The 18,259-nt window shown below is 27.7% G+C and overlaps 6 protein-coding genes and 1 long non-coding RNA gene across 18 annotated transcripts in view; 6 read left to right on the plus strand and 1 right to left on the minus strand.

The window, feature by feature from the left end:
* Nucleotides 1–231: 231 nt before the first annotated feature.
* On the plus strand, nt 232–1,803 carry LOC122513223. Its single transcript, XM_043629486.1, has 4 exons — nt 232–487; nt 567–734; nt 814–1,088; nt 1,171–1,803. Exons 1-4 carry the CDS (start codon nt 379–381, stop codon nt 1,654–1,656), a joined length of 1,038 nt encoding a protein of 345 aa, XP_043485421.1. The 5' UTR covers nt 232–378; the 3' UTR covers nt 1,657–1,803.
* Nucleotides 1,804–1,809: 6 nt separating this feature from the next.
* On the plus strand, nt 1,810–2,686 carry LOC122526772 (follicle cell protein 3C-1). The gene is made up of 4 exons (XM_043650305.1): nt 1,810–1,901; nt 1,988–2,262; nt 2,357–2,428; nt 2,554–2,686. Exons 2-4 carry the CDS (start codon nt 1,996–1,998, stop codon nt 2,662–2,664), a joined length of 450 nt encoding a protein of 149 aa, XP_043506240.1. The 5' UTR covers nt 1,810–1,901; nt 1,988–1,995; the 3' UTR covers nt 2,665–2,686.
* A 480-nt stretch (nt 2,687–3,166) lies between these two features.
* LOC122513231 (zinc finger protein 613-like) lies at nt 3,167–6,238 on the plus strand. Its single transcript, XM_043629497.1, has 5 exons — nt 3,167–4,507; nt 4,577–4,662; nt 4,741–5,056; nt 5,373–5,476; nt 5,549–6,238. The coding sequence occupies exons 1-5, from the start codon at nt 3,277–3,279 to the stop codon at nt 6,218–6,220; spliced, it is 2,409 nt and encodes an 802-aa protein (XP_043485432.1). The 5' UTR covers nt 3,167–3,276; the 3' UTR covers nt 6,221–6,238.
* A 736-nt stretch (nt 6,239–6,974) lies between these two features.
* Nucleotides 6,975–12,425, plus strand: LOC122513565 (condensin-2 complex subunit G2-like). Its single transcript, XM_043629971.1, has 16 exons — nt 6,975–7,165; nt 7,326–7,454; nt 7,660–7,806; nt 7,923–8,039; nt 8,115–8,282; nt 8,422–8,724; nt 8,820–8,996; nt 9,076–9,402; nt 9,526–9,832; nt 9,908–10,107; nt 10,200–10,436; nt 10,516–10,841; nt 10,944–11,295; nt 11,376–11,660; nt 11,744–11,880; nt 12,114–12,425. The coding sequence occupies exons 1-16, from the start codon at nt 7,073–7,075 to the stop codon at nt 12,166–12,168; spliced, it is 3,360 nt and encodes a 1,119-aa protein (XP_043485906.1). The 5' UTR covers nt 6,975–7,072; the 3' UTR covers nt 12,169–12,425.
* A 93-nt stretch (nt 12,426–12,518) lies between these two features.
* Nucleotides 12,519–16,153, minus strand: LOC122513564 (conserved oligomeric Golgi complex subunit 7). Its single transcript, XM_043629970.1, has 11 exons — nt 16,008–16,153; nt 15,554–15,643; nt 15,154–15,339; nt 14,939–15,070; nt 14,678–14,861; nt 14,401–14,594; nt 13,796–14,335; nt 13,601–13,721; nt 13,338–13,511; nt 12,806–13,261; nt 12,519–12,729 (listed from the first exon to the last, which is right to left on the minus strand). The coding sequence occupies exons 1-11, from the start codon at nt 16,008–16,010 to the stop codon at nt 12,557–12,559; spliced, it is 2,253 nt and encodes a 750-aa protein (XP_043485905.1). The 5' UTR covers nt 16,011–16,153; the 3' UTR covers nt 12,519–12,556.
* LOC122513566 lies at nt 14,451–16,036 on the plus strand. The gene is made up of 2 exons (XR_006302777.1): nt 14,451–14,606; nt 15,826–16,036. It is a non-coding gene; the product is annotated as an uncharacterized LOC122513566 (long non-coding RNA).
* A 227-nt stretch (nt 16,154–16,380) lies between the features above and the next one.
* The window catches only part of LOC122513568, an 84,258-nt gene continuing 82,379 nt past the window's right edge, over nt 16,381–18,259 (plus strand). For 3 of the 12 annotated variants that reach the window (XM_043629973.1, XM_043629975.1, XM_043629972.1), the window contains exons 1-2: nt 16,381–16,707; nt 17,279–17,402. In XM_043629973.1, the coding sequence (XP_043485908.1) occupies nt 16,639–16,707; nt 17,279–17,402 (193 nt within the window). In that variant the 5' untranslated portion in view covers nt 16,381–16,638. The remainder of the gene's footprint in view (nt 16,708–17,278; nt 17,403–18,259) is intronic. The other 9 variants (XR_006302786.1, XM_043629976.1, XM_043629974.1 and 6 more) reach the window with 8 other exon arrangements.

An 18,259-nucleotide genomic window follows, 5' to 3' on the forward strand; every position in this document is an offset into this window, starting at 1 on the left:
CTCGATGCACTCGTTATATTATATTCTTGTTCCACCAATGATGTAACGATTATATTTTATTGTAAACTGAAATTATATTATTGCATTTATAACATTATTTTAATAATTTGATTGATTCTATGGAAATTATTTTTTATTAGCCAATCATATTATAGATCATTATTCTTAGTCATTGTTTACAAGTTTATTACTTTCTACTAACCAATCACAATACGAGGATTACGATTGCTAGATTATGATTTGACCCCAAATTAGATTAGAAAGAAAATATTTATATTTATGTGTGTACATGTACTTTCTCCTGTATTCTACAAATGTACACATGATACTATGGACAAATATTTATTATATAAATATTGATTAGTATTAAAATATTTAATGTTTTCAACAAAAGAAAAATTATTACATCGTACCGGACAAAATGGCGTTGGCAGATACGATTTTTTAAAACTTTTAATTAATGAATTTAAATCGACCTCGTCTAAAGGTAAACAAAAGTTTTTAATTATGTCAATCTCGATTAGTATTCATATAATATATATATATATATATAATTTTTTGATTAGATGCAAAGCAGCAAGTGTTAGCAAATTTGGTTAATTTTGCATACGATCCTGTTAACTATGATTATTTAAGACAACTTAAGGTAATAGATTTATTTCTTCATATATTATCAGAAGATAACACTACTTTTGTACGCTTTGCTATAGGAGGTATTTGTAATTTATGCTTAGGTAATGTATTATGCATTTGAACGTAACATTGATTACATTATTCATTTACACAATAATGCAAACAATCTCCACTTTTCAGATCCAATAAACAAAGCGTATATCTTACGCAATCAGGGCATTCCATTAGTATCATTATTACTTAATTCTCATGATGAAGGAATTATACTATCATCGATTACAACATTAATGTTTTTAATTACACCTGAATCTAAAGACGATATACTTTCATCGACCATTGTTAAACGTATGCAAGATTTTTCTAATAGCACGAATACTCGTATTAAAAATTTAGCTGTTATATTTTTAACCGATTATTGTCAAGAACATAATATCGAAAAGACCAAGGACAAAAAATGACTAGTACATCCATAACAAATTTATTTACAATTAGATAGAATATTTATTATTAATAATAAATTTATTGTAATCTATATTTAATGATATTTCTATTCAAAATACGATTATGTCACGAATTTCATTTTTCTACCGTAATATAAAAAAGTATTGTACAAAGACTCCACCTGCAAAGATACGTTCTATCAGTTTAAAAGTTGGAGATCGTGTATCGATTTCTAAAACTATAACCAACAGCGATGTTTTGAGTTTCGCACAATTGACCAGTGATTATAATCCTATTCATATTACTTCAGATAAAAATATTGTTCATGGAGCTTTGCTTAATGGTTTAGTGTCAGGTGTACTTGGTACAAAATTACCAGGCCCAGGTACAATCGTTACTGAACAAACTCTTAAATATCCTAATTCTTGCTATGTCGGTGATACAGTAGAAATAATAGTACAAATAATATCTGTGCGTAAAATTATTAAATGCGAATATACGTTAATTGCTAATGGTGATCAAGTAGTTCTTAAGGGCGAAGCTAAATTAATTATGAAATCAAATAAGGATAATGTTAATTAATTCATTTATATATGTAAAAATATTTAAGAAGAAATCAATAAAAACAATTATTTACATTTTACATTCGAATTAATCGTTCGATTGAAAGTAGGTCTTATTGTATGTGCAATTTTGTAAAAATATAAACAAATTTCGCTTAGCTAGCAATACCACCCTTTATATGTTGCAACATTTACAATTGATATACTTTCGTTGGCACGTAGAACAAATCTCAATCTTTTATCAGACTTTGGTAATATAAAAAGGTAGAGATGGATATATATAAATATAATTCTTTTAATAATTAAAACAAATTAATTATAATATACCTAATATAAATCTTTTGTTATAGTGTTTGAAATGTATTTAAAATTTATTCTTATTATTCTATGCGCATCGACTGTTTACACAAAAAAAGATATAGATGTAAATAACAATAATCATCTAGACTCATCAACGTTTGAAAAACCAGTTGGATGTGTTTGCGGTGTATTTTTAAGTGGACAATTTAAAAAAGGTACAAAAGAACAGCCTACGGGCAATCCGGTTCTTCTTCATGAACAGTCCGATTCGTTTCCTTGCACTCCTTATGGAAACAAACAATGTATTAATAAATGTCTCGAGATGGTGAGTTGATAAAATTGTTTTTAAGATATAATTAATGTTTATGTAAACACATATAAATTATATTAAACTGGTATGTTACTTATTCATATTACAGATCATAAAACATCTTCCAAACAGTTCAAATTTACTTTGTGCTGCGTTAGATCGTGATTGTTTAAAAGAAAAAGTAAGTAATATATTTGCTTAATATCATTATTATATTAATAGAATAAATAAAATAATACTACATAGTTATATTGTATTAAAAAAAGATATACAAGTATATTAAAAATAAATTTTTATTTAATACAGGCATCTCTCTTCATACAAAATTGTAAAAATAAATGGATTAATACGAATTTAACGAGTGGTAAAAAGTATTGTTGCAAAGATGGAATTTCGTATAAGTGTCCTATCAATTAATTAATATAATATTTATATATATATATATATGTACATATTTAATTATAATATTTTCTAATCAATCTTTTTATATTCCTAGATATTATTTTTAAATTTCCCGCCTTTTATCTATATATAACCTAACTCCTTCAAAGCAGAAGAATTCAACATAAATACCTGAAATACTGTGCATCTATATTTAGGAATTGAGTTATAACATTCTGTCCTGGATTTTATAAATGGATAGCTCATTAAATAGACTATTTTTATTTAAAATGCATTGTTAAATCATAATTCAGCTTTAAAGAATTCTTGTTCTTTTTGCAATACTCACAAGTGGAAATATAACCCCAATAACAGTGTCACTAGTAAACAACATTAATCTTAAGCTTAATGAATTGATTAATGTGTATTATATTTTAATTGTATGTTTTATATTTATACATTCTTTTTATGAAAAAAAGAATAAAGTGAATGATCAAAGGTAGTAAAAATTAATATACAGTAAAATATTTATGTAAACAATAATAAAATGAATACTTGAATGAATACGATGATATGAAATATAATGCAATAAAATAAGAGATTAAATTTAAAAACGCTTTGATATTTGGTACCGCAAAGCTTAAAAATATGTGTGCTCGTCTTTTAGCGTGTCCTTTATGTTCTCAGCCTGGTTTTCTAACTTTGGACGCTTTACGAGCAGGACTTGTAAGCGTTGCTACTAGACCGCTAATGTGTCCAGTTTGTAATGAAGTATTAGTTGGTATAGATAAATTGACTATACATCTATTTGGACATACCATTAATATTAATGATAATTCCATACAATTATCGAAACCTATTAATATTAACGTAGACAATAACGAGATCAGTAATCCTAATGTTCAAGTTAAAAGCATCATTCACAATTGGAATGTATTACGCAAAGAACCTGTTGACACCGGTCAAGGATTCATTAAAAAGAATAAAAGTAAAAATTGTTGTGATATCGATCACACAATGCAATCATGTTGCACTATTTCAAATAGTATTAATAAAACGTCGACTATGAATTCTCTGACTAAAGTACAAACCGATGGGTCGTTTAACAAGGGTTCCCAAATTCTACATATATCGGAACAAATTTATCCTAATACAAGTACAAACGAATGTTTTTATAGTAAAGAAAATGATAGATTATTTATAGAAACGCATGATGATTCTTCAACAGTTATTAGCGAGTTGTCGAAAAGAAATTGCTTGGAAGATTGTTACAAAGGTAACAATGTACAAGAAGAAAATTTACAACGGAGAGAAACTAACAAATTGGAAGATGTTTGGATAGAAAATTTGTCTCAACAAGTTTGTAATCAACATTCCATGACGAAAAAAGATTCATTGGGAGAAACTGACGAAACTCGTGATACCGTTTTAAAGCAAACAGAAATTAATAACGATGATTATAATTTGAAAAATAATTTAATAATCAGTTTTCCAAATGTTATGACAGTGAATGATAATGTTAATGTTTTACCATTAGAAATTAATAATAAAGAACATTCAAATGATCATAAGAATACATTGATTGATTCTATCATCGATGTTAAATCAGATCAGAATGTAAATGGTGAAAAAATAATATCAAATGTTAAGCTGTTAAAGGAAAAGACTGAAAGGTGTAATATATGTGGATTCCACTTTATAGATAGTAATATTCTTCTTTTGCATAAACAATTAGTTCACATGGTCGATGAACAAAATTTAAATCCTACTAATGATAACTTGTTAAAAAGTTATTCGTGCCATTTGTGTTCGAAGGTTTTTAAAATGCGCGGCAGTTTAATGATACACATGAGAGTCGCACACATCGGTCACAATTGGGGTAAACGTTTGTTTAATTTTCAGTTTATTGTTTATCTAGCAAACGTTTGCTTATCGTAATATTATACAGGTTTTTTATCAAAGGATGGAGACACGTCGGTAGGAATTAATAACAATGGATACAATTGTCCTACTTGTGGAAAAAATTTTAAAAAAGTAAGTATTATTATCAAAATTCAAAATATGTGATTTTAATAAAAATAAATATTTAATTCTTTCGTATTAATTGAACAGGAACAGCACGTTATACAACATTTGAAAACGCACGAAGGAAAACAATGGGAATGCGACGTTTGTAGTAAAATGTTTACAACAAAGTATTTCTTGAAAAAGCATAAAAGATTACATTCGGGTGAGATGCCGTATAAATGTAACATCTGCGATAAAACGTTTACTTTTCAACAATCATATCATAAACATAGATTATATCATAAAGATGACAAACCACATATGTGCACTACTTGTGGTAGATCTTTTAAAGAACTTTCTACGTTGCATAATCATGAACGAATTCATACAGGAGAAAAACCTTTTGCCTGTGAAACTTGTGGTAAATATATGATAAATGCGATAATCTATTTTGCTTGTTTTGAATAATTTGTATTTTTTATAAAATTTATAAACTATTATCAATATAATATGCTTTACTATTTACAGTTTTTACTAACAATCTAATTATGGGTCATTTTATTCACATTGTATCTATAACATTACAGTGTGATGCATGAGTTAACAAATTAAAGGTAAAGTTTTATCTGTTAATTTATGTTTATGTTATATTTTAAATGATATTTTACTATACTATATATATTATTGATTTGACAAGACAAATGTTATATATAATTGTATTTTCATTTTTTTAATAGGAAAATGTTTTCGACAACGTGTGTCTTATCTAGTACACCGTAGAATTCATACAGGCGTTATGCCTTACACTTGCACCATGTGTGGAAAAAGTTTCAGATACAAAGTAAATAATATAAAATATATAACTGATAATATTAGATTATTGTAAATTATATATTTGATTAAAATTATTTAGGTGAGTCAACGAACGCATAAATGTCCGATACAACCATCCAATTCTCAACCTCAATCGAACGAAATAGTTTCAACCCTGACCCAAGAAATTTGCAACGAATCTAATCAATTGCAAGAAACTAATTCTCCACAACAAATAAAACAAATACTGAATGGTATTAACGATAAGGATAACAAATTCGTTCTTATAATAAATGCTCAAGGCCAAACTGTTTTAACGAGAGAATCGGATCTACAAAGCGAACAAGAAGCTAATTTTATAAAACCAAAGGAGACGAATAAAAATTCAAGCGAAGATGCATGGAATTCGGAGAATTCCAAAAATCTTGATTCGGAAAGTTCTACCAATAATACGGACAAATTATTGTCAAATAACAGGAATAACGTACAAGAACCTACAGATTTTTTTTCCTTGGTAATGTCACCATTAGAAAACGATTTATCGTCGCCTACATCTGGAATGGAACATCTGCGACTCTCTTCTCCGATATCAAAAGATGTGTCGCAGTCTTTATTCAGTAACTTTAGACATCTTTCGGAAACTATTAACGAAAATATAATTCAAGCGGGTGTAGAAGAAACGTATACGACTGATAATAATATCAGATGTTCCTTTGAAACAATAAATGAAGAGTCATTGAAACAATTACTTTATAGTATAGGTAAGAAATAAAATATGATAGAAATGTTTTAGAATTGATAATATAAATTACACTTTTTAATGGTAGTTCATTAATAAAAACAAAAGTGTTATTAGATTAATTAAAAATGAAGATTTATTTATTGAATATATTATAGATTAAGAATATGATAATTATTAATGTTATTTAAATTTTGATCAGAACATTTATATTCATATATTTTATTCTATTTTTATGTTTGAATACAATGATTATACGATTCACTCTGTTTCATATTTAACCGCGTGCGCAGAATACCTGCGTACAATGGACAAAATAATGTTCTCTGTCTCACTTTATCAGTGAGCCTTCTATTTTAAGAGAATTGCAATGATTTTATATTTAATTGAAATTAAGTATAATTTTATACATTCTCGGTACTTTGGATGGATCATTTTGTTAATATGCACGTCCTTGAATCGTGGTTGCACCTTTAACCCTTTATTGTTGAAGTACTTGGTGATGTCAACAACAGACTGCGCTGGTGTCGTATTTTTGTATATGTTATATATAATGCGTAAAACTTTGAGGTTAATATGTTTAGTTGTATGTTTTATTATTGTCATCATAGTAAGTGCATATAAAAATAGATTGTTGAAGCGGTATGGGTGATAAAAATGGATTATATATTTATCTAAATGTGAAAGATTATGTTAAATATATATATGTTATTTTATATATAATGTTTATGTTATAAAAGTTAAAGAAAAATAATATAAATACCATCAGAAAAAAAAAGAAGTTTATTTGATAATATTGATAATTTTGGTAATTTTTAATGAATGTTGCAAAATTAGATATTAATATTAATTTTGTTGTTATATGAGTTTTGTTATATGTGAAAAATGTCCTGCCAACATATTATAATGCGTGAGAAAATATTGTTCCGCATTTTAAAAACCAGAGGTTGTGATGTGTCCGCTCTATGTGATAAAATGGTTTGTTCATATCATTATTATATTTAAATGACTATATTTTATAGATATGTGAGATTTATTTTATTCTTAACACAAAATTTTTATATCATCTTGGTACGCACTTATTTTGAATATTATTTCTTGTCGTTATGATAAATATTTGATGTTTCTTTTTTTACAGAAATTTAATATTAAGAATATAACGATACTGACTGAAGAAGAGTTATGTGAATTATGGTATCATGTGAAAGTTATATTATTAAAAATACAAAAGAATTTTATATTACAATCGGATAACGAACATTCCAAGGTATGAATACTATATTATAAATCTATCAATGTTAGCATTGCTATTCTTAAAAATAAAATTTTAAACTTAATCATTTATACGATTAGATATACTAAGTGGTTTCAAGGTTTATTAATAATCATTACTTGTATTACCATTTTTGAGATATAGTTGCGTAGTGGAAGATACTAATATACAAATAATTAAATTTGAAATTTATTGTTAGGATAAACAAGAAGCATTAAATTTGATACGCATAATAACGGCAATGGCTTTGGAAACGTTGCTACAAAAAACATTTTTTCCAAACGTATTGCTAGAAATTGTCTTAATACTTCATTCGGTCATATTACCGAAAATAAATAATACAAAGGTTTGTTATATTTTTTAATTCATACAAATAATGATTATATAATGTATTAAAAAATGATAATGTAAACATTCATTCATATTTTATCACTTTTCATTAATAAATAATTCATTTTTAAGATAAAAGATGAAATATCTCATCTTTTAGAAAGTTGGTGGAAATCTAATATGATATGGAAAGAAAAAGTAATAATAAATGTTATCAAACATTTGATTATAAAATCCAAAATTTCATCGGTAATTTATAAATAATACGATCAAATGTATAAAATTGAAAAATTTTCGTATAATTAATTGGTATCGTATTTTTAGCAACATGTCAAACGATTATATAAAATAAGATCTGCGCTAAGTTTGATAAAGCATAACAAGGATATACAAATATTGGTAGAATTGTCTCAGAATACAAACATTATTTCCATGCAGGAAGGAAGAGCTATTTTGTTAAAATTATTTACGCTAGGAGAAGAATTCATAACGGTATAATATTATATTGATTTAGAATGTATGCTATAAAATTTGGTTACAAATTTTGTGGCCTCATATAGGTTCACGCTTTGAGAACCTTTGATATATATTACATTTATTTGATATAATTCCAACAATATTGTATTTCCAGGGAATTCATAATAATGTTAAAGCGGTACTTGAAAAAGCTGAATCCAAGGTGATTAAAGAATATGCAAATTTGTATGCTGATGCATGGTTGGGTGCAAAGAATAAAAATAAAAAAATGATAGTCGATAAATGTTTAAAAAATATTATCTTCCATTGTCTAAGATCGCGTAGAGATTTTATAGGACGAGATAAACTTGGAACAAATTTACTCGTATTCTTAGAAGCTTTACATAGTTATAAAAGTAATGCGATCAAAGAAATGTTGCACGATCAATACAATAGTTTATTGTGGGAACATTTGAAGGTAAAAATTCCTTTAAATTGATTGACTGTAATGATCATTTTTATAAATTATTCTAACGATTGTATTTTCGGTGTTGCGTGTTTATTTGATTTCAGGCATCCGGATCTTGTGTCAGATGCAACGCGGCTGAAGTTTTGTTTATTATTCTTTCGGTGCAACCGATACGTTTAACACGAAGCAAGAATAATATAAATATCTTCCAACATTACTCGAAAGCTATTTCTTATCTTTTGAAAGATACTGATCTACAAGTGTGTCTTATAGCTATTAATGTATGTAATTTTTACACACATATACGTCGATACTTTAAATGTTAAATAATAATTTATTTATTTATTTATTTAATTGCAGATTACTTGTAAAATATTGGAAAAATATTGGAAAGAAATACCACCCAAAATTACTAAACATTGGCTAGATATTTTATCGTATCATATGCTAAGCAAATCATCTTCTGAAATTAAATTGAATATCTTAAACGGTATTAAACAAATGGTATCCAATAAACATTCTCATAAGAGTTTACAAAGTTTATTAAGTAATTTTGCTAATAATATTAATTACGCTGAAACAAACGTAATCAAATGTTTTAATAAACTTCTCGTCCATCTTGAAAATAATATCGGCATTTTGGTTTCGGATATTATTAATATAAATACGTTATTAAAATGTATTGAGGTAAATTAATTCATATAATAAAAACGAGTTGGTCACAACAATTTCTATTGGAAACAATCACAAACAAATATTTCATTATTTAATTATTTTATTATTTAAACAAATATTTTATTATTTAATTAGGATACTGAGGAGCAAAAACTGTTACAACAATTAATCAAATTATTGTGTTTGCGGATAAAACTGCATAATTTAAATAACGACAATGTTATCAAAGAAATCATCTATATCGGAGCAAAAAACATAACAGCAACAAGAAAATTTCTTTTTTATTCTAAGCATATCATTCATTGGAATGACGCTTGTAAACTTATAAATATTATATTAATGAAAATCGAAAAACAAATTAATAGTTTGTTGAATGACGACGATGAAACTAACACTAAGCCTAATAAAAGATTTAAAAGGAACAATCATAAATCACGCAATGGTATAAACATTAATTTCATTATTATGTTTTACCATCAATGCGATTAACAAATCACAATAATATTTATTTCTTTAGGTAAATCTATCGAAGATATAGTTAACGATGAAGTTGATGCATCCGAATCGATTAAAATATTACTCGAAGTAATTTCTATAATACTGTACGCAAATAAACAAAATTTTACACAAGAATACTTTGACAAAGAAGAAGGGAAAGACTTGCAACGAGTACTTACGAATATTCTTCCACAAATTGTTTGTTCTTATGGTATACAGGTATATGTGAATTTTATTTTTTAATTTATAATTAAAATAAAATTATGATTTTGTTTATTGTGTTACATATTTAAAAAAAGAAATTGTTTTAGAAATCGATTTTCAACGAGTCCATTTTATTTTTACTTTCATTCGTTCCTGTTACAACGATGAACAATCCAAATGATATTTGTACAACTGTTATAAAACAATTATCGAATCCTAATATTTCCGATGATATGTTGGTCACAATTTTATATACGTTAATGAAATGGAACAAAGTCGATATGATTTTTACGTTATTAAAAGAATTTATAAGAAAATGTACAAATGCAACGACAGAAGAACAAGTTAGTAATATTTAAATGATTAAAATTTTATTTATTTAAATAATTAAAAATATATAAATGTTTCTTATATATTATATAGGAAAGCAATAATAATGTTATTAAAGAACAAGAACGAACAATAACGTTAAGTGTAAAAATACTTAAACAATTATTGAATATCGATTTCCAAGAAGAATTGTTAACTAATTATTATGAAGACTTAGTAAACATCTGGAATGATTTACGTGTTATACTACGTCACGTGGAAAGTAGATTAAAATATTCGGATAAATTGAATAATTTAATGGACGAAAATGTTTTCATCGATCTTTTCAATGATTATTTATCGATGATATTTATTTTATCGAAAATTGACGTTTACGATATTTCTGAGGGTTTTCAAAATATATTATTATGGATCGAAGAGTATGAATTTAAATGTTTATTGATTTATAATAAATTTTAATTTTTAAATTATATAAAAATAAACAAGAAATATATATATATATATATTAATTTTTTGTACAGGAAAGTGATATCGCAAATGCCTGCGATGGAGAAACATAAAACACATACGTTTCCTATAATTATATTAAAGATAGTCATTAATGTATGCAATTCGTTGATAAACGAGTGTCAACTGTCTACAAAGATATGTTCCAAAATTATAATCCTTTATTTGAAAACTGTTATAACATCCGTTGGTATAATTTTTCTGGAAGATGCTTTTAAAGCGATCATAGCTTTATTAAATTTAAATAAAATTCAATACGACAATAAAGATTCTAATTTATTAAATACTATTCTACCAAAGTTATTATCCGCTGTTATGATATCTTTAAATAAATATTCAGAAGATGTTATAATTTCGTATACAAATGTAAGATTATCACTTGAATTCATTTCTTCTTTCTTGCACGTTTATATATTTTATTTATTTAATTCTACTATTTGTTTTAGAATTTTGAAATATTCGCTCTGGTAATAGAAAAATACTTTGAAACCGTTGAGTCTACGTACAGTGATCCAGAAATGCACGCTATGTATTTGACTATCATATTAAATACAGCTATCGATAATATAAGTAAAGAAATCAATGACAATGCTAACGAACATTCTATGGATATATTGAAAATTAAATTTCCATATCTTGCTGATAAGATTTTAAAGTTAACGTTGTATGTTAAAAAATATCAAGATGCGTGTTTATTTTCTATTAAACAAGCTGTAATACATTACAAAGAAGTAAATATTTATTTGATATATTTCATATATTTGATAACATGTTTTGTTATCATATTGTTAAAAATATTTATTTTATGTTACAGGTCAATATACTTTCGACGTTACTGATAATAAATGAAATGTTTAATTTGCCAATTAAATCCATGAAAAAATTACAAGACGTTACGAACGTAATTAAGTTAAAATACGAAAAACGATGTGATCTTACCGTCCATAATAGGTGTCGTATTTAATGTATTATTATCATGTTTTATGCAGCTTGAGGCACTTCATTTGATTTAAGATATTTTTTTTTTTAATTATTTAAATAAGTAGATATGAAATTTTGATAGGACAAACACAATCACATAATTACTCGTAGAATTTAAAATTTATTTGAGATAATCAAGTTAGCTGCCTTATGCTGTATATTAATATTAATAGTACCAATCATAATGATAGATATTTTTACAGATTTATTGTCGACGCAATAAAAGCAATCATTAATACGATAGAAAGTAATTTCTAAGAAAAAAGAAAAAAAACCAACAAAGAAATATATATATATAAAATAATTTTATGTTCATCTTTGTTCAATATAGAATATTAACTACGATGAATATTTTTATAATTCATTAAGAATTTTCTACGAATAAAAATATTTTAATTAATACATCCTTAAAACATTCATCATCGTAAAATAATTACGAAGAATAATCGTCAACGGCACACATACTCTGTTTTTACTTTATTTTAATATAAATAAATGTTTCTTTGGAATGTAAATATCATCTTGATTGCATCCAAAACAATAATTACCAATACGTTTATGAATACGTATATATTTGATTTTAATGATGATAAGGTATAGTGTTTTTATAAAAACGATTTAATTCATTATGCATTTCATAATATCGTTAACCAGAAGAAGTAATATTTCTCATTTGTCTAACCGCAGCAACGACACGAGCATTACAACCAGAACTACCATTTTGATATTCTTCTGGAGGTAATCTTAATAACAATGATGTATGTTGCAGATTCTCTGATAACGAAAGACCAAGCTCCTCCAAGACGTTTCCAAGATAATCTAAAAGACATGGATTAATCCAATTAATATTTAACTTTCTAGCTTGAACAATGTAATTGTGTTTAATCGTACTCACCTATATCCGTAGCAAGTTGTTTGCAAGCAGCAGAATTTAACTGACCAATGGCTAATGTTTGATCATGAAACATTTGACAAGTTCCTCTAGCAATGATATCCAACAGAATACCGGTAAAACCAGATTCCGTTGATCCTTGAGCGTACTGTGGATCAGCTGCTTTCAATGCCAATGTTAAACTTGGATTATCTCTCAATAAAAATGGTTCCAAATGTTGAGGAAGCGTCATCAGATATTGACCGACTTGTGTGATGTATTCTTGAGGTGCAAAACTATAATCTGGTAGATCCGTACTAAGATGCATTTTATTTACATCTCCTGACCAAGCTGGTGCTTTTTGTACTAAGAGTAATTGAGAAAAAATTGGCGCAAAAATCACTTCGTAAGTCGCATGATGTAAATCGGAGCAAAGTTTATGAATCGGTTTTATTATCGAGTCGAGAATAGTTTTATCCTCTGTAAATAAAATATATTTCATTATACGTATGATAATTACATACAATTTTACAATTAAAATTATTCGTTGTATTACCTTTTTGAAACGAAGCGACAAGTTGTTCTAATTCTGTTTGTCCGGCAGGTTCAAGAAGTAATTTTTTATACTGGTTGAAAGGACCCGTTGTGTGACTTAATAATTTATTATTAGATTCGATTATATCGATAACCAAAGATTTTTCAAATTGATGCACTTGTCCCAGAAATTCTCCTACAGAAAAAGAAAATGTAGAAACCTCTTTCGAAAGAAAGTATTTGTATTGAAAATATTATATTAATAATTATTTGAAAAAATATTACCTATACTTTGCATTAAGGTAAGACACATTTGGAATAAGTTCCAATCTTCCTGTTTAACTTTTTTCCTCTCCAATTGTCGTATCGTTGTTTGATATTTAATAATATATTTATCAAAATATATCTGTGTAAAATAATAATTTAATTATCTTTGTGTATTGTGTTCTTATTAGATTATGAGGGAAACAATAAACGTACGTTTAAGGCTTTAAGTAAACCTGGATAACCACAGCCATCGGTGAACAGTTTACATCGTTTATTAGCTTCGTGAGCATAAGTAATAATTCTGGAAATACTAAATGACAAAGAATTGATGGTTTCGCTAAGATCATCGTGTAATAAATCCATTGATTGAAGCTGTTGTTCCAATTGTGCAACTTCGTAAGTTTTATACTTCATGACGTATGGAACATAAGGTGCATATATTGCTTGTGCCAAAGATGTTACATGTTGAACAAATGTTTTTGTATTAGTTGTTGTTTCATTGCCAGAAATATTACGATTGATTGATTTCATCGAAGACAACATTTCTATAGCTCCGCTTATGTTTACCGCAAAATGTCTAGTAAGTTGTTTAAGTTCCAACAGTAACGATAATTGCATAGCATTGGAATATTGTTTCAATAATGATTCTATGCATTCTAATATACTCGGATCCAAACTTCTTAATAAATCAGCATACACGTTAATAAGAATTTCGATAGATGTGTTTGGAAACACTTGTTGACACCATTTTACCTATAAAATTATATAACATTTATTTAAATATTAACTGCAATTAATGGTAAATAATTTATGCTTACTTGTTCGTGCCAAGTAGTTAATAGTTTATCATAATAGGTGTGCAACCAGTACGTTAAATTTTCATCCTGTGCCAACTCGATGGTTTGTCTCCATTCCTGTCCCAATGACATTTTCAAACAATTGTGATAATATTTAAGAAGTTGAGGCAACCTTTCCATTTTGTTGAAAATCTCCACGTAAACTTTCGATTGGTCTATAAATTCAAGTAAGATTATTTTCTAAAATATTATTATTAACAAAGTTTTATTTATAGAATATATTAAAAAATATACATACCTAAATTTCCTGTGTTAAAAGCTTGCACAAGTTTAGGACTAGCCATGGCTTCTAATCTATTTTTTAAACCTTCTAATTGAAGCTTTTTATCTTCAAAATCTACAACATTGATAAGCATGGCTAATGATTTTTGCATACTGAATAATTTGCTAGCAATGACCTCGATATCTCCCGATTCAAATACCTATAATCATAAAAGTATTTTGAATAAATTAGAATGATTATACCAAGTACTTTTAAATATTAAATCAATATTCATACTTCTTCTACATCGTTCGCTAAAGCACTCCAATTATCTGCTTCGTGTAGCCCGCGTTTGGCTGTTTCCAGTTGAGTTTTTATTCTATCCAATCTTTCTAAAGATTCTATAGAAGATACTGTACATTCTTCTACCTATTAAATCAATTTGATGTTATCAATTTTATAAAATTATGAAGTATGATGTTAACAGTAAGAAAGGATAATGTATTAAAAACCTTAGCGATTTCTTGTTTAACCGAAGCCATTTTTTCTTTTAACGCTAAAGCTTCTTGTTGCAATAATTGACTGTCTCGGAGAACCCTAGGTAAACTAGACAAAACCGATTGACTAGTTTCTTCCAATGCGCTGTTAACTTGTTGTACGTACAGTTGTAGTTTCATTACCAAAGAAGATACGAACGCCTAACAAAAATATAAAAATACCATTGAGATAAAGAATGATTTAAAGATGAGAACATAGAAGTGAATTAATTTATCGTTGACTTTTCAATTATAAATAATTTTTCAAAAATGTTATCGAGACCAAATATTTTATTCCAAAAATTTGTAAAAATCCAAAGTTAACTTTACAATGAAATAAAACAAGATTAGAATTATTAATGTGACCAAAATTTACATCTTTGTTCTCTTGAGCTTCGTTGGATTTGAATGTTTTGTTGATCCATTCTTTGGCATCAAACGTATCCTCAGAGAATGCGGAGACATCCTGTAGACGTTAAATGTCAAGTCGTTAGAATTGTCAAATTTAAGTTTAGACATTAAACGCTTATATTATCTGTTTATTATATCATAATGAAATATATTATAATACGTGATATATAATATATATATATATATAAACAAATCTGAGGTTAGAATTAATATTAAAATGGAAATATTTTGATGTAGGTGTAAGATAGAAAGAGAGGGGGAAAAGTGGAACAGAAATGGGAATGAGAGAGACAGGAAGATAAAGTTTTTAAACAGTTACCGCGTATAGTTAATTATTGTTTCTCGTGTTTCGTTTAAAAGAAAAAAAGAAAGAGAGAGATAGAAAAAAAAAACTATTCGAATTTACCAGCTGAGCTTACCATAACGCATAAGAACTTCCGGAGGTATTCTGACACACAAGTAAAACGTATTGCTATTCGGAATTGTTCGATTTAAATAACCTTAAAAAGTGTGTGTTTATTTAAAATACGAGAAAGACAAAAAAGAGAGAGAAAAAGAGAAAGAGAGAAAGAAATATAGAAACTTCAACGAGAGAAAGAGGTAGAAATAGAGAAAGAGATTAGCAAGGTTAGAATTTAATTTGTTTCGTTTTTACACTTTTCTACCCCCTCCCCTCCCTTTCATTTCTCATATATACATATATTGTAATATTTTAGATATTTTTTTCCAAATTATTTATTACTACTTTTATTATTATTATTATTGTTATTATTATTATTATAGTAGAAATTTAAAATGGAATTTATTATTTAGCATAACACACATGTCGTGGGTATTGAAATTATTTAAATAATTTTTGAAATGAATGGTTCCTCATCGTTGTTAAAATGTACTACGTGGGTCAACGTTGTGTCGTCGTCGTGGTGTGTCGTTGTTCGTTGTTGCAACGTCAACGATGACGACGATGACGACGACGTAACGTGTGCATTCGTAAGAACAAAAAATACATATATATATATATATATGTATATATAATAATTGTTTGTGTTCATGGATGCCGTATGCATTTCTCACCTTTTCATACGATATCGTAATTGGAGAAAAGCTCGTGAAAAGCAGGTAAAGTAATAACAAAATTCAAAAAATAATAAATCAATCTTTTTGTCATTTGTCATCTCGTCATTTTGTAATCGTGTCATTGTGTCACATTGTAGAAAATAATTTCAATAATTATTCATTGTTCCGTGTAATTCGTGTCATTTCTTTCATTATATGTATTCATTTTTGACGAGAATCAAATGAAATAGAATTATTTATTGTTTCTTTTCTTTTCTTTTCTTCTTTTTTTTTCTAGGTTAGAATCGTATTTAATTTATAAGAAAGAGGTTAGGGTGGGAAGGAGGAAGGGAGGAAGAAAGATGGAAGACAAAATCAATTAATAATCGAAATTAATAATTAATAATATTTAAATTACTATTGTTACGAAAGGTGAAATTTAATCAAAACTAATTAAATGGATCATCGTGAAAATGTTTTATTGAAATGTTAGATTATTTGTGCTTTTCATTTTATCATCATTATTATTATTATTATTATGCGGAGGAGGAATGGCGTATAATAATTATTCTTGCCCATTTTTTTTTTTTTTAATATGATCAGCTTATTTATGTGGTTTTTCTTTTTATTTTAGCAGCTTGATTCATCTCATTATTTTGGTGGATCATCTCTCTCTCTCTCTCCTTCTTCTTCTTCTTTATTTTTTTCCCTCTTTCTCTTTCGATTGAAACAAGGGGAAAAGCGGATCATTGGAGAGGGTAAAAATGCATAAATGCATGCATGCATGCGTACGTGTGTGTGTGTGTGTGGGAGAGAGAGAAAGAAATAAAATGCAGCGTGATATCGGGCGCTTCCGCGCCCTTTGCCAATTGCCACGCCCCCAAGGTTGAGTTTGCGCCTTCGCGGTTTGCGCAACAGTTGGAACTTGGAATTTTGCCCCGAAATTGGCTGACGGCCGCATCCGAAATAAGGAAAAAGCACCCCTCTCGCTCTTTCTCACTTTACCTGGCTAATTTCGAAAGGTGGGAGGAGGAGGAGGATAGATGCTCGAGAGAGAGAGAGAGAGAGAGTGAGAGGTGGGGGGGGAGGTTGAATGAGTCAAGGCGGGTATGGTAGGAGGTGGGGGAAGAAGAGGAGTTGTGGTGGGGGGAGGAAGAGGGAAATTAAAGGATGAAAGTCGACTACTTTGTCTCCGACGTTGATTTTCTATTTTTCTTATTTTCTTTGCTTCGTCTTCTTCATATTTTTCTTTTATCTCTCTCTCTCTCTCTCTCTTTCTTTCTTTTTCTGAGGGGGGTCGGGGGCGGCGAGGGGGTTTCTTTTTCTTTTAGCTCGGTGCAAACGAAATTGACGAACGACCAACCAACCATTCGTCGTCCTCTTCTTCTTCTTCTTCTTCTTCTTGCTGCCATATTTCCTCCGCAATTCGCCTTCGTGAATATTTGATATTTCGATTTGCCTCTTTTCTTCGTAATGCAATGCATATACATTCATACATATATATATATATATATATACAGTGAGTGTACTTTAAAATCGTACACCCGTTACGGTTACTAAATTTTTCCTTCGAAATTATTTATATACATAATATGTTTAGAATGTAGAACATTTT

This window comes from Polistes fuscatus, unplaced genomic scaffold, assembly GCF_010416935.1.
Source record: "Polistes fuscatus isolate 324 unplaced genomic scaffold, CU_Pfus_HIC Scaffold12, whole genome shotgun sequence".
In the NCBI taxonomy this organism is placed as follows: domain Eukaryota; kingdom Metazoa; phylum Arthropoda; class Insecta; order Hymenoptera; family Vespidae; genus Polistes; species Polistes fuscatus.